This window comes from Chanodichthys erythropterus, chromosome 6 (genome assembly GCF_024489055.1).
Source record: "Chanodichthys erythropterus isolate Z2021 chromosome 6, ASM2448905v1, whole genome shotgun sequence".
Classification (NCBI taxonomy): Eukaryota; Metazoa; Chordata; class Actinopteri; order Cypriniformes; family Xenocyprididae; genus Chanodichthys; species Chanodichthys erythropterus.
This window is the reverse complement of record NC_090226.1, coordinates 12489950-12507065: the sequence shown is the minus strand read 5'-3', so window position 1 is coordinate 12507065 and position 17116 is coordinate 12489950. Positions and strand designations below refer to the sequence as shown.

The 17116-nt window shown below is 35.6% G+C and overlaps 1 protein-coding gene across 4 annotated transcripts in view; it reads right to left on the bottom strand.

Annotated features, from left to right (window-relative positions):
* Positions 1-11178: 11178 nt before the first annotated feature.
* Positions 11179-17116, bottom strand: part of foxj3 (forkhead box J3) — a 98406-nt gene continuing 92468 nt past the window's right edge. For all 4 annotated transcript variants that reach the window (XM_067388085.1, XM_067388088.1, XM_067388086.1 and 1 more), the window contains 5 exons: positions 16173-16610; positions 15692-15793; positions 14733-14921; positions 14544-14645; positions 11179-13782 (listed from right to left, as the gene is read on the bottom strand). In XM_067388085.1, the coding sequence (XP_067244186.1) occupies positions 13670-13782; positions 14544-14645; positions 14733-14921; positions 15692-15793; positions 16173-16610 (944 nt within the window). In that variant the 3' untranslated portion in view covers positions 11179-13669. The remainder of the gene's footprint in view (positions 13783-14543; positions 14646-14732; positions 14922-15691; positions 15794-16172; positions 16611-17116) is intronic.

Genomic DNA, 17116 nt, shown 5'->3' with positions numbered 1-17116 from the left:
TTCTAATGGTCATATTTTCGCTTGAGAAAAAGAAAAAGTTCTCTCGAATGTTTCAACAGAGCGCTAGAGTTGCTTTGTGGACTGGCAGGACATACAGATTTTATTGTTATCATCAATCCGAGCACTCATAAGTGCACAAACCCGATGCAACTCACTCCGAGCAAGGTGTCCTCCTGCTTTCCGAGTCATTCAGTGCAGCGTTGCAAAGGCTTGATTGAAATAAAAATGTGAGCATGGTGTTCTTAAACACTTACCTGTTGTTTTTACCGGCACTGTGTAGTTTTTGGTCTACCTGCTTTCCAATGTGCTGAAAATGGCGGATGGAGACTAGGGCTTATAGAGCTTCCCCAATGTAACTGGTCGGTCGGGTCGCAGAATTGGGAGAGGCACGCGACCATCTCGATGGGCCATTGGTGAAAGTAAAGCTGGCGAAACCTGGAGCATCACAAATCAGCTTATTCAGAATTGCTTGCTATGCCGAAATGTTGCCGGGATGGCATTTAACTAATGTGTTTAATTGTACACTTTGCATAAGGGGGCTATAGGGCTAGTTGTCACACTTTGTTTTTTTCCCCAGTGAATATTTCTCAGGGTGAGTTTATTTTTTGTCAGTTTCTGTATAAGTCTTGAAGCTACAACAACAGCTATTTGAACATTTCGCATGTATTCCCCAAGAAAAAAGAGATTATACATTGTAAATAATGAGAACATATGAAACATGAGACAATTTGGCCAATATTTATGGAAAAATGTCTGATTTTTTTTTTTTCCAGTTAAAATGTATTATGTTGTTTTTTTAATGTCATTGTGGTTTTATTGTGTTTATCCAACAACTATAGCAAAAATGGTATGCTATTTTTTTAATTAAAAGGGGGAAAATCACAAAAAGTATTCTAATTTGGGATATTTAGACTAAAGATTTAACACTAAATTTGACTAAAAAAATAACAACAAAACCGTATAACCCCTTGTGACAACTTTCCCAAAATTAGAGAAAATTTAGTATTGGGTCGATCAGTGACATGATGGGTCTTTTTTTTTTTTTTTTTTGGTCCAAAGGCCTTAATAATAATAAAAAACAAAGATATGACATCCAAAGTATGTAAGGTAGTACAACTAGATATCTTTTATTGAACCAAAAAGGTTTTAATTATATTTTGCTACATATAAAGATATTTTAAAGATTTTGAAGTGTCAAAAGGTCATTCGGTTTAACTGTCCAAAGGCCAATACAGCCATTTCATTTGTCATTAAAATATCTTAAAATGTAATAAATGTATATATTTTTTTTATTCTGGCATGATTCTATAACATCAGATATCAACATAGTGCAAAATGGTATCAAAATTATGTGTAGAATCATTGCTTTGTTGAATTTCACTGATGTCATTCGGAGTAACCAATATAAAGGGACCATTTTGGTTCAAGTCATGCGGTCAGTAGCCTATCATGTGACAGGATGTGACATCATTCAGACACCTGCACATGGTCATGAAGCAAAGTAATTAACTCTTAACTATTTGAAAAATTCACATTTTCACTTGCTCATATGCAAATATCAGGTACAACTGCTATAAAATATAGAAAATGTTGTATTTTTTAAAAAACTTGTACTAAATCTAAAATGTTTGATTGTCCTTCTGCTAGCTAGCTAGATATCAGCCTGTTTTCATTGTTTGAAAATATCGTCATTCGGTATAACCAAAAGTGTCATTCGGTATGACTGAAATTTTAGATAAACCGAATGACTTTTTTGGTGACAGCTTTTGTCCATCTTGTAAAAAATGACAAAAGCAGTGTTAACTGATTATAAAAACCCACATAATCTCATTGTTAACACTTAACAAAACTTCAGTATTAATTATATCTCCATTGTTTGTTTGTTTTTAAACTTTTAAAAACCTTATTTGTCAATGACCCATTTATATTAGGGCTGTCAAACGATTAATCGTGATTAATCACATACAAAATAAAAGTTTGAGTTTATATTTGAGAAATATTTACAAGTATATGTAATTATATTTTTATATAATTTACATTATATATAAAGACATTTTTTGTACATAAATAACATATTTCTCTTAAATATATACATTAATTTGTGTGTATTTATATATATACATATTATTTACACACATTACTCACACATATATTATGCAAACTCAAACTTTTATTTTGTATACGATTAATCACAATTAATCGTTTGACAGCCCTAATTTATATGTAATAAAATATAGTCTACACTGCCCATATTGCAGGGAAATGTAAACAAAGGACTATGAAAATGAACATATAGCAATTTTAGAGGCAATCTCTAATCTCTCAAAATTTTTGTTTGATGATATTCTTTTGCTCTTTCAGGAACTGCTGCCATAGACCTGCCTTTTAAAACAAGCAAATATTCTGTTTATAATTCAGAAATTGCACTGGACATGAGATTTCATCATCTCTTATCTCTCTGAACATATAATAATAATAATTAACAAAAGGATTTAAACCAATGCAACATGACAAGTAATATTTGTAATGGATAATGCCATGAAAATGGCTAAAATAGGTGTAATATGATGAATAAAATAATGAAAAACATAAAGCACTAAACCATGCACTAAATTTAAAATATACAATTTCCCTAATCAGAATCCTTTTCATTCCAAATAATCATTCTGAAGGCTTGTAGTAATTTCGGCCACTAGGCGGAACTCTTCATCTCAGTCCTTAGATTTGAATCTCTTCTAGTCAGATCTAAAACATACATCTAGCATGTATTGTGATGGAGAGAAAATGATAAGTGTTTTAAACAGTATTCAATCATAACAGCAGAATTCAAATATTTCAGGATAATTCATCACCCTGACCGATAAATATCTCGGCGAGAACTGTCAACACCAAAACCTTCTGTCTCAGGTCCAGATTTACAACTGTTCACATCCCAAATAAATCCAGGCCCACTGTTTCCTCACATAAGTCTCATGTGTAATGATGTGGAGAGTGAGACATCTGCCTCTCAGTGAAACGCATGTTCCACATATGGACATGGTTTCTCTGCCTGACCCAACAACCATCCATTGTGAACATCCTGTTCTCTGCGCAACATGTGTTAAACACACGAGTGTGTGTGTGTGTATACTAAACGTCCTCAGAGACAGTAACATACCTATGAGGTGTCTGCATTTATTGGCATACTTTGGGAATCTTTGATTTAAAGGGTTAGTTCACCCAAAAATGAAATTTCTGTCATTTATTACTCACCCTCATGTCGTTCGTTCATCTTCAGAACACAAATTAAGATATTTTTGATGAAATCTGAGGGAAAAATACATGTAATGAGGGAAAAATACATGTAATGAATTTTTTGTACTTCGACCTGACACCATCACTTTATTCGCATTTGTATCGTCATGCTATTATTTAAGATGGAGATTATGATGAATTAATCCTACAACATACTGACTAAATTCAGCAGATTTTTCTTGATGCGGCTCTCTGCCTGCAGTGCCTTCAGCAATCAGAATCATTAGAGAGAAGAATGCAGCGTTCAGAAAGAGACCTCAGCTAACCTCTCCTGAAATGCAGCTAAACAATGGCAGTGTTGAGACTGCTCTGAAAATATTACACTGTGTTCAATATAGAAAGTCTGTGGCATCCTGGGCACCACTGAATTGCATGAAATTGCTCTTCTAGGCTCTTCTAGGTCATACAAGGGTTTCTTAGAATCACCTGGAGCATCTTTTGTTTCAGAAGATGTAGATTTGATTAGTCACGGTTTCTTCCACTTTATCTGGGGTGGTTCATAGCGATTTCACTTTTTTAACTTTAGTTAGTGTGTGATGTTGCTGTTAGAGCATAAACAACGTCTGCAAAGTTAGGATGCTCAAAGTTCAAAGCAAAGGGAGATATTGTCTTTTAAAGGACTAGAACAAATGAGTATGAGGTCTCTGCGGAACAAAAGTGGGCGTGTCTGTATTTGTGGTTGTTTTCAAAATGGTGGGTGTTTATATATCATGCAATGAAAATGATCCCCTTCATCCGAATTCACACCTAAACTCTACCCACACTCTGGCGTAGGCAAATCAGGTAACGCTCTCAAAAACACCCCTCTGTTTATAGCCTCACCCACTGATCATTACTGTCCTGCAGAGACCTGTACTTGGAACAAATGGCTGGTAGGGACTACAACAAGCTCCTTCCCGGGTTGGTGACATCACTAACCCTAAAATTTAAAACCCTTTAAAACCCTTAAACCCTTCAGACCCCCTCAAATTTTTCACTCTTTGTTATATTGCAGCCATTTGCTAAAATCATCAGTTTATTTTTTTTTCTCATTAATGTACACACAGCACCCCATATTGACAGAAAAACACAGAAAAAAGAAAAACTGAAATATCACATGGTCCTAAGTATTCAGACCCTTTGCTCAGTATTTAGTAGAAGCACCCTTTTGATCTAATACAGCCATGAGTCTTTTTGGGAAAAATGCAACGGAAAGATGAAAGTTTTTCACACCTCTGCCATTCCTCCTTGCAGATCCTCTCCAGTTCTGTCAGGTTGGATGGTAAACGTTGGTGGACAGCCATTTTTAGGTCTCTCCAGAGATGCTCAATTGGGTTTAAATCAGGGCTCTGGCTGGGCCATTCAAGAACAGTCACGGAGTTGTTGTGAAGCCACTCCTTCGTTATTTTAGCTGTGTGCTTAGGGTCATTGTCTTGTTGGAAGGTAAACCTTCGGCCCAGTCTGAGGTCCTGAGCACTCTGGAGAAGGTTTTCGTCCAGGATATCCCTGTACTTGGCTGCATTCATCTTCCCCTCGATTGCAACCAGTCGTCCTGTCCCTGCAGCTGAAAAACACCCCCACAGCATGATGCTGCACCACCATGCTTCACTGTTGGGACTGTATTGGACAGGTGATGAGCAGTGCCTGGTTTTCTCCACACATACCGCTTAGAATTAAGGCCAAAAAGTTCTATCTTGGTCTCATCAGACCAGAGAATCTTATTTCTCACCATCTTGGCAAACTCCATGCAGGCTTTCATGTGTCTTGCACTGAGGAGAGGCTTCCGTCGGGCCACTCTGCCATAAAGCCCCGACTGGTGGAGGGCTGCAGTGATGGTTGACTTTCTACAACTTTCTCCCATCTCCCAACTGCATCTCTGGAGCTCAGCCACAGTGATCTTTGGGTTCTTCTTTACCTCTCTCACCATCTCAAGGATGATCAGAAGAAATGGACAGCACCTGAGTTAAATATATGAGTGTCACAGCAAAGGGTCTGAATACTTAGGACCATGTGATATTTCAGTTTTTCTTTTTTAATAAATCTGCAAAAATGTCAACAATTGTTTTTCTGTCAATATGGGGTGCTGTGTGTACATTAATGAGGAAAAAAATTAACTTAAATGATTTAGCAAATGGCTGCAATATAACAAAGAGTGAAAAATTAAAGGGGGTCTGAATACTTTCCGTACCCACTGTATCTAATCAATGACTTTAAGATGGTTAACTCCACAACATCAGCTACATAAATTCATCAACTAACCATTCAGAAACGTCCTGTTGCATTCTACATGTTGTCACTTCTTCTTGAGTCTCTCCATCATTGTCCGACTCCGGTTTGAACATAAAAGGCTGAACAGTTTCTGACATTTTCAGTGAGTCTGAGGTAATCGGTGCTGCTAACGCGAGCCCTTGAAACTCCGCCCTCTTTGTAGGAGCAGCAGCTCATTTGCATTTAAAGGGACACACACAAAAACTTACTGTTCATACTTTGAGATTATATACTGACACAACATACCAGGAAAGGATGGGAGAACAGGCTCCAAGTGGAGGAGCACAAACGTTACAGGTTATTTATATCCACATGAGAAGAGTTTTGAAACCCTGTCAGAAAAACTGCACAGAAGGAATATATACATAGCTATACACACAATGCAGCACTATAGAATCCAATAACACAATGTAAAGATACATTTCTGTGTCCAAAAATACCTTCATGTTGTGTTCTTTGGCAATGTAAAGCAGGTAAACATAGCTTTCATGCTGATACTTACAGTGTTACATCAAAAGTAGACCAACTTGCAAATGAAAGAGAAGATACAATATGAAATTATATATACTATTCGTAAAGAAGTCTTGGATTGGGTCAACTGTCTGAAGCCCAACTCACACAGAAGTCAATTTCAAACTAAACAGATTTCTGTTGGTCAAGACTCTGAATCTGCTAAACTGCTACATTTTCTATATATTGTAATCATTAGGATCACAACTTGCTTTAATGAGATCATTGTTTCTGCCTAAATTAATACATGATGTATGATCTTAGACCTGGACAATTGATTTCAGCAAAGAAGGATAAATCTCTTTGTCAGTAGAATACTGTATTTCTTTCACATTACTTATTGGAGCAACACCATTAAGTTTTGTGATCATAGTTATGATTGTCTTTTTTTTGCAGCAAACTGGATCTGATCATTGCTGTTCTGACAGACCCTCCAAAGTTCAGATTCTCATAAATTTTAAACATTTGTGGCAGAGAAAGAGCTTTTTTTTTTTTAGAGGCGGCATTGAGTTGATAGATCCGATGGGGCTGAGGGGTCGATGCGTGCGTGAATTTTAGTAAAACACATTTTTAAGGTTGTTTTGAACATAACTAAGCTTCAGATACTAGAAATAGACCGCCAAGTCAGTGACAGGACCAGATCGTCAAATTCAAAATAGGTCGGTAAAATACCAAGGGACTGTGTGCGCTCTTCAGGAGGAAACTGGGATTACAAAGACTTAAGCGATTTCAAAGCACCGTGGCGAGTGCACCAAATACACAAGTGTGAGGAAATGCAAACTTGTAGGGGGCTTCAAACACTACAGCATCTTGAGTGTGTTGAAAAAGCTTCTCAACGCTAAGAAGAATCCAGTCAGCGGCTGTCTTGGCATCAGAAAGAGGTTTTTACTGAAAAAGCAAGATGGCTAACCTAGATCTGTTGAGCAAAAACAGGTTAGTTAACAAGCTTATTGTTATAACCCACTGTGACCGCAGAAGCTCAGCTGTACGTGCATCATACAAGACTGGGTGTACAGAATACTTTGATGAAAAATGAATTAGATTTTAAGTTTAATGTGAGAGTGCAACCTTAAAAGTTCACATTAAGTTCAGTTGCTTTCGTGTATCATGATGGACATCTGGTGTAAGGCACTGAATGCTTGATTCTGGCTACTCGTGAAATAAATCGATATGTGGACATTGAATATTGATTTGAATTTTTTAATAGTTGTACCTGTATATTATACTAAAGCTTTCACTAAGAAAAAAATATGGCCCATTACGGCATACAAAACAATCTGCCTAGTATGAATATTAAGACTTCTGATGCAATTTTCACTATAATCGATTACTACTAGATCACAGCAGTTGCATTTAAAAAAAAAATAAAATTTACATTCACACAAAACATCTTTTTCTTCATTTATCATTTTCTGTATTTATTTTTACATTTCTTTTTAACTTTTATTTATTCTTTCACCTTTTTTTCAATTTATGCATTTATATTATTTATTCCCACATGTATTTCAGATTAATTTATGCATTTATAAATAAATATAAAATAAATGAAAATATAAAAAAATGAAAGAAGTTAAAAGAATAAATGGAAATGTAATAAATACAGAAAATAACTGAAATACAATTATCTTAATAAATTATTTAATACAATTTATCACCATTTTATTTATTTTTTTATATTTATGCATTAATTTATATTTATTTATTCCCACATGTATATCAGATTAATTTATAATAAATATATTAATTTATAAACAATTATATATTAATATATTAATTTATAAATAAATATAAAATAAATGAAAGAATAGTTAAGAATAAAAAGAAATGTAATACAGAAAATAACAAGTACAAATATTTTATTTTTAAATTTAATACATTATCATTTTATTTTAAAATTATTTTTTTTATATTTATGCATTCATTTATATTTACTCCGACATGTATTTATTTCAGATTAATTTATACATTTATAAATATAAAATAAATGAAAAAATAAAAGAAAAAAATAATTTAAAAAGAAATGTAATACATACAGAAAACAACAAATAAGTAAAACGATTATTTTATTAAATTATTTAATACAATTTCTTTTTTTTATATTTATGCATTCATTTATATTTACTCCAACATTAATTTATACATTTATAAATATAAAAATAAATGAAAAAATAAAAAGAAAAAATTTAAAAATAAAAAGAAATGTAATAAATAAGTAAAACAATTATTTAATAAAATGTATCATTTCATTTAGTTTTTATATTTATGCATTCATTTATTTATTCCCACGTTTTTATTTCTGATTAATTCATAAATGTATTAATAAATATAAAATAAATGAAAAAAAAAATAAAGTTAAAAATAATAGAAATCTAATAATAAATACAGAAAATAAACTGAAATAAGTACTACAACAATTATTTTATTAAATTATTTAAAAAAATAATTTTATTAAGAATAATTATATTTGTTTTATCAGGTGGTTTATTTCCTATTACGTTTATTTATCTATATTTATAATTTCTGCAGTTTTGGTCCTCCTTATTTTAGAACATTGTGTCATGCACGAGATGCTGTAAAACATGTGGGAGCAACAAACGTGTCTGTTTAGCGCATACATAGAAAAATGTGTGAATAAAATGCGAGAGGCATGACAGTAGCGCCTCTTTTAGTTACACGGAAGAACGGACTGATATACAGTGCTGTCACGGATGACGGTGAATGTTAGTACATATCGGACAGCTGGATGCCGCGATTAACCAAATTTCTGTCAGCAGTGACTGAAAAATAGCAGTTAATGTTAGCTAAAAATGTAAAAAAAAAAAAAATATTTGAGATCAGAAACAAACAAATTGACAGGACAACAGCAAAATCATCCACTCAATCAAATTAAGGCATTTTTTTTGCTTTTTTGGTTTTGCCAAATAAATATCACAAAGCAGCAAAGATTGCACAGTGAAGTTAACATATTTTATTTCTTTAAGTGCCATTCATGCATATCAGGGGAAGGGGTGGTATTGACAATTCTAATGACACTTCAGAGTTATTTTACAGCACTAAAACCAATACAAAGAGAAGCCGTGTCATCTTATTGGACAGCAAAAGTAATAAACCGTGCAATAACAAAAAGGACAAAAAGGGGGAAATAAAGGAAACAACAAATACAAGTAATGACCAGGACAAAATCAAACAGAAAACAAAGATTAAAATAGAATATAAACACTGAAACACTGAATGTTGAACCATAGTACAGGTAAAAGGTAGTGTCACACAAAAAGCCAACGCATTTTCATCACATATATACAATATAGATATATACATACTGTGTCACCCTTGGATTGGACAATAACAAAATACTCTGTATTCATCTCCCTCTTTTCTTTCGCAGGTGAACCCGAGCCCTTGCCTTGATCCCTCACCACCCCAGAGGAAAAAAGGACAATCGAAAAGACACATATTTACAATAAGCACAACAACACACCAACAATGAATAAAATAGGCTCCAAATACCAGAACTTGTTGGCAGTTTTCTCCCGTAAATGTAACAAGGCTTCTCAAATCTTCCTTGATTACAGTAATCTCTCTGGCAGATGCATCTCCACTTGTTTTAAGTTTTTTTTTCTTCTTTTGTTTTACGAAAACTGAGTTGTCTTTAAACAGTTAAAACTTTCACACAACACAAACACAAAATCAAAGGAGCAATGTTTTTCCTTTTTCTTTTCTGAGAAAAAGAGGAAGAGAGAGAGAGAGAGAGAGAACTCATCACCTGTCCAGCTTGTATTCTCTTGCGCTCCCTTGAAGCTTTCTGTTCAGTCCGATCCTTCAGACTTACTTTACGCCAATTACCTGCCGCCTTAAATGTTGCAAAAACTGACTTCCTCTCTTTGGCAAACAAGAGATCCAAACACATCACTACCACGAATAGATTGGCAATACATACGAAATATTTCCAACTTAAAACAGACACTCCTTCTGTGGTCGACAATCCAGACAAACCATGATCGAGGGTGAACACCACAGTATGGGATTAAAGTTCACACCGAGGGTGGATCGATGCCAGACATTCACTCGAGGTGAGATCCTGCTTGAGTTAACGAACGACGTGAGCGCTTGTGCTTTTGAACTCTTTTCAAAGTGCACAAATGACCAGATAAAAGCTCTTTGTATGACAAAAACACTGAGGCTAGGTGAACGAGGCTCGTGAACACTTCAACAGTATCCAAACAAAAAAAAAGACACGAACGGCCGATGGAAAGAAAACAGGAAGAAAAGGATGCGGGGAGCCAAAGCAGATTTGGGCAATGGAGCTTAGCTTAAGAACAATGTGCACAGCATCGCAGTCCAACAAAAAACGCAGACGTTAAACAGTCAGTCTGGGGTAAAGTGGATAACAGTTCTGTCATTATTTTTCTTCTCTTGTAAAAGCAGAATCGCAAATTCAGCATCACGGCCAGCTGAGTTGGATTTCAGGGTTATGTTAGACTTCGGTAATTGAAACCCCATTAGCATCGGAGGATCTGACGATTGGTTATGTAATGATGGAATACACGAATATGTAACGAACTACATAGCTGATGGTGGAAAGGATTCGGTGAAGAATGAGGCTGAAATGTCATGAACACGAAGAGAGTTTGACTGGGTTCCTTAAAGGGATAGTTCACCCAAAAAATGAAAATTCTGTCATCATTTACTCACCCACGTAATGTTCCTAAACTGTATGAATTTCTTTCTTCTGCTGAACACAAAAGAAGATATTTTGAAGAATGTCAGTCACTGAACGGTTGACAGACCCCATTAACTTTCATGGTATTTTTTTCCATACTATGGAAGTCAATGGAACGCATCAACTGTTTGGTTTAACCGTAAATTCATTTTCATGAACTAACCCTTTAACCATTATAATCGTTTTAGGGTAAATCTCTCAAAATCGGCCTTATTTCACCCCAAAATAAAATATTTTGACCAAAAAAACCTTTTTTAAGACCATTAAGTTCTTTATTCTGTTTATATATATATATATATATATATATATATATATATATATATATATATATATATATATATATATATATATATATATATATATATATATATATATTATTTTTTATTATATAATAAAGACTGTAAAAATGTAATAGCAGCTCATTACTAGTAATGAGAAAAAGAATGAAAAAAGCCAAATAAAACAGTATTTTATTTTATTTTTAGCAGTATTTGTTATACTGCCTTTATGATAAATTGTTCTGTTCTGATTTTTTTTGTTTTAGACAATACAAATTACTGTATTACAGTAATGAGAAAATGACTAATAAAAATAATCACTGAGAATAAAGGGGAATTAAAAAAAAAAAAAAAAGAAAAAGTAAAATGACCAGACAGATTAGAGTAATGAGATTTTTTTTAAAGTCTCATGATAATAAATGTCAGAACTCCAAATCTTAATGGTCTTAAAAATAGTTCTCTTTAGGCAAAAAAATATTTTTCCCTTTCTGATTTTGAGCTTGTAATGTGACACTTTTTCATGATTCCAGGGTGACATGTTTGACAAACCGTTAAGTAGGGTTCATGGATCCATGACATTAAGGGCCTTAGTGATCACAGGCCAATACATGTCAATGACTAGTGTAAATACTTTGTTTGAGAGTTTATAATACTGAAATACAAAAAGAAAAAAACAACTGTCATTAGATCATTTCACAAAGTCTATTTGCACTTACACTTTGATAAATAATAAAAACAAATCCCATAAAGGTGACTGAAAACTACTGAAAGCCAAGGAGACTCAGGGGAGCGTAAACTTTGGAGCTATGAGAAACGGATCCACTCCTTCCCTTTTCAACAGCACTTTATGGCTTTTCTAAATAAGCACTTCACTCTAGAATTTGGTCTAATCGAAGTGCTGCTTCTCACTGATAAATACCCTGCTAAAGGTCAACAGCCCGCACCTATTTCTAATTTGGGTTCCGCTATTCTAGTCCACATCTTGTGCATTAGTTTTGTGCTCTTCAAAGAGATGATTGTAATCACTGATAGCCCTAAATTAATTATATTGCACAAACAAATTCCATAATATCGCTGATATAACAAAATGACACTGTGGTTTAAGCTCGCAGACTCTTTCAACTATGTAGTAATTACAGAGATAGTTGCTTGATAGAACAAAACGTAGTTACAGTCTAGTTCCCGCATCCAGGGTGACCGTGAAGCAGAGTCTAAATGAGTGTACTTTTAAACTTTGAATGACTTCTTAGTAGCAGATTTTCAAACGCAGCAGTTAACATTCCTCCAAAATAAGGCTATTAGTGTATCTAAATATTTTAGTCATCTCCTCTCAGTTTTACGCTACACCCAGCATCCAAAAGCAACAGCTAAAGTGAAGGTATGCTCTCTGCAAAAAGTCCTTGTCAGTGCAGCAAAGAGCAAGCGATTTCATGTTGGTTGGTCCTAGGGTTAAAATAAAGAGGACTCTTTTATTGCGGACCATTAAGCAAATGTGCCTTGACGTGATTTTCATCTCCTTCTCAACGCTGCTGTAAAGAGTCACACAGCAGGCTGATTTCTGAATGTGAACAGGGCTCTCCGTTATCCCACAAATCTCCGGTCTGCTACTAAAAACGCATGAAAGTTTCAGTGGCAGGTTCTGAGGGCTTTAAATGAACTTAAAAGCAATGCAGTCCAATTGGGAGAGACTACAGATGGACGGGTGATAGCTGACAGAACGAGGATTGTACATGCAAACGTAAAGCGTTTAGGGAAAACGTTAATAGTGAGGTCTGGATCGATATCATTTTCTGACGCACACGTTTAGACTTGCCTAAAACTATTAGTGACAAAAAACATGACACACTTCAGGCAGCAGAGATACACGAGTACAAATACTGCAGGTAATGTGGTTTACACGTTTCATTATGAGCCTTAACGATCAGTAAAATCTGCTAGAATCGGATGCATGGTTACAGTGTGTGGGGTCAGAGGAGCAAAAAAAAAAAAAAAAAAAAAAAAAGGGGCTACTTGTGCCTGAATGACCAGAGAGAACAACGGTAGGTGCTTTGAGTGTCACTTTACCTGCACCATCGGCCCTCTTCCGAAAAGTGCCCTGCATCTCAGAGGAAGTTTCACAACACAAATGAGGGAGCCAATCTTGTCTGACAGGCAGTCAAGGCCTGAGTTAGTCACCATGAGAGGGGAGAACAAGCCAGACATATTACTGGAAAAAGCACAGAACAACAGTTGAAGAGCAGGGGCAAGCTTGGCAATTGCGCGGGCTTGTAGAAAGGCTGTGGGTTGGGAGACATTTGACATAAACATGAACCACTTGCCCCTTGGACAAGTATAAAAGCGATCACTTAAATGTCCTAGTAAATGTGATTGTCTTCAAAGTAATATCTTTTTTTTTTTGTTTGTTTTTGTTTCATAAAAACACCAGGAACACAGGAGTCTCTTTCAGGTCATAATGAACAACACCTGCACTATTTTTCAAGTGTCCCATTCCAATCTGCCTTCTGTCACGGGCATGCAGACACCTCAGGTCCAGCCCTCTTGCTCTGTAACACAAACACTCTGCCTCCATACGCTCCTCTCTCGTTTTGTCTGCACCACTCTTTTGCGATCTGGGACTGGGTTAGACGATGGAGTCCCAGTCAAAGTCGTCCTGGATGTCATCGGCGGGCATGCGGCGCATCTGGAAGTTTCCAGCAGGCATCATATGCTGCTGGTTCATCTGAGCGTGATGGCCTAGGGACAGAGAAGAGGAGAACGGTCAAGACATACAAATGCTTTGATGTGCGTACAAACCTAGTGTAAGTAAGGTGAAGATGCTTGTTTTTATGTGGTTGGTTGTGCTTTACACAGCGCTGCTATTGAGTTATTAAGTGTTTTGTCTCTATAATATCCTGGTCACTATACATGGCTTAGTTCCAGTATCATTCACATCCGTAGCATAAACTGTGTAGGATAATTCAAAAGTGTCAGTCAACACATTTATAATGTTAAAAAAAGATTTCTAGTTCAAACAAATGCTGTTCTTTCGATCTTTCTAGTCATCAAAGACTCGGTTTTCAACACTGATAATAATATCAAATGCGTACCAAATCAGCATATTAGAATGATTTCTGAAGGATCATGTGACACTGAAGACTGCTGAAAATTTAGCTCTGCCATTACAGGAATAAATTACATTATTTATTACAATAGAAAAATGTAATAATATTTCATAATACTACTGTTTCACTGTACTTTAGATCAAATAAATGCAGCCTTGGTGAGCATAAGAGTTTTATTTCAAATTTTTGAATGGTAGAGTATCTTTTGGTTTGTTCAAATCTTTAACCCCAAGTATGAGCAATAATAATATTACTATTTGCCTTAGCTAATGATGTGATGGTATCACAAAACATATTTTAGTTTTTAAACACTAGATACTGTTGAACATGATGCACATGCAGCAAAATCAAGGCCATTTGATTGTTGATATAAGAGCAATAAAAGACAAGGACCTGTCATAGTGGGGCCAGCGCTGCTCATGGGCGGCATATGAGGATATCCCGGCGGACCCATCATAGAACTCAAGCTCTGTCTTGAGTCCATGTACATGTTTCCTGAAAAACAAACTGATGTTATTATGTTACTATTGTGGCAGTCTTAATGTTTGACAGTGGATTTTAGGGATGATTAAGTCCACACACCTGTGTTGATGTGTGGGCTGGGCTTGTTTGGATGCATGGAGCCGTGGCACACCGGAGGCTGCACTGCCCCCTGTGGCTGGATTCCAGTGCGAGCAAAGAACTGATTGATGGAGGAGCAGAGGTCTGCCATCTGAGTGGGCTCGAGAGACCAGTTATTCAGCTCCGCCTGCCTCATGCTCTCTTTCAAACCTTCAGAAAAACAATGACAGAAAAAAAAAAAAAAAAAACTAATGAAAAGCCTTAAAACACAGCATATCTATGGCTACAGTTTTAAAATGATGTGTGAAAGTGACTTGAATTAATATACAAAACAAATAAAGCACAGAAATTGCTTAACAGGTCCTTTGTTCAAGTTAATAAGCAATCCTGTGATAGTCAATTAAAGAGCCCCTGTGGTGAAAATCAAGTGGTGTTTTTAATATGCTTTAAGACAAACCATGTGCAAATTCATAAGTCAACACTATTGCTGAGTATTTTGTCTTTAAAACGGCCGTGATCTAAAGACAGTCTCAAAAACGCGGTTTTATATGTTATATTATTATATTTAGAGGTGTTATTATATTTAAATACATAAAAATAATTTGAATTGCATTTAAATAATTAAATATTTAAATGAAATAATTTAAAAGATTATATTTAAATAAATATGAAATATATTTGAATAGTTGTGATTATCTGCTTAAAGTAATTACTTTAAATCTTTATTGAAGAACAAAATATTTTAACAAATTAATAGCATTTAATAAAATACTTAATAGCTAATAACTAATATGAATGCATTTATCACGCATTCCGATGAACTATGTGTCATTATGTTTCATACGAGATGAAGTGAAGCTAGTACAAAAATAAATTCTTAAAATACCAAAAACATGAACTATTAAATTTTTCATTAGCATTTAGTCTCTTGAAAAAAACGACAGCAAATATAGTGTGCAAGTAAGGCATTTCGATTATACCTTGGAAAGGTGACAGATCCACATCAGCCCAGTTGTAGCTGCTGGCGATGCGGCAGCTTTCTTTCAGCGCATCCAGGTTGGGGTACCAGTCACTGGGAAGACCTGCAGACAAAACAAGTAGTAAAGGCCACATCAGAACTCATCTGGATGCATGGAAGCAGCTATGCACTGCCTTTTTGAGGCAGCAGGGGGAGCCATCACCCTCTGCTACAGGCCTGCTTTCTGAAGTGTGCTGCATTTGCTTTGTTCTCATTAGAGCTAGCTGTATAAATCATCCTATGATTTACTGCTGACTTTTTCAAAGTTGCCATAAATTTCTTAATCTAAAATAAATGACTGTTAGAAGAGGCCTGAATAAATTGGCCTGTCAGGGCAATGCCAGAGCAGAAGGAAGTATGCTGAGAGTTCGAGACAGAAAGCGAGTAGAAAAGAAGAGAGACGATCAGATAGTGAGAACTATCACAGACAAGCAGACTCTTACCGGTGTTGCACTGCATCTGTTGCTGGGCAGGATGAGGCTGGTGGGAGAGATTCTGGTGCTGCTGCTGCTGTTGCTGCGCCGTGTGCTGGCCGTGGGCCTGGTGCTGGGAGGGATGCTGCCCGTGCTGGCTGTGCTGGGGATGTTGGCTGTGTTGGGGATGTTGGCTGTGCTGGCTATGCGCCGTGTGCGGGTGCTGGCTGTGCTGGGTGTGAGGGCCATGCTGGGAGAGGTGCTGTCCGTGGGGTGAGTTGTGGGCCGAGTGAGGGGGGTGGGAAAGAGGCACCTGGCTACCGCTGTTGGGGATGTTGTTGGGGTGAGAGTTAGTGATGCTGTTCTGGTTGTTGTGAGGGTGGGTGCTGATGGTGCTGCTGGGGGAGTGTTGGTAAGAGCAGGAGGTGTGGGTCTGCTGGGACGACTCCGAGGGCATACCCATCAGACCTGTAAGGATCAAACAGACAGAGCATCATATCAAATATGCTGCCTAAATCTGATCAGAATTTCCATCATGTCAATTTAAACTATTCATTTTCAAAGTCATTTTACAGCATTAATCCATCTTGTTATCATATGATTTTTTTCCCCCTCATATACTAAAACATTTTTAACATTACAATTTTTAACAAATACCCAACAGTTAACAATATGCAATATTTTATATTTATAATATTTAATTAGTTTTAATCATATTTTTAATATTTTCAATAATTAATTAGTAAGTTAATTAATAACAAAGAACAATAATTCATATTTATTAATCTGGTTATTAATCTTAAATGTTAATTTCTACTAATTTTATTTATTTTAATTCATTTAGTGATTCAATTTAACAATAATGACAAGGCATAATCATTTCTACATATACTAACACATTTTGAACATGAAAAGATAAAAAGCATATGCTAACATTATGCATATCATGCAGAAAATACTAACAGTTAACAAAT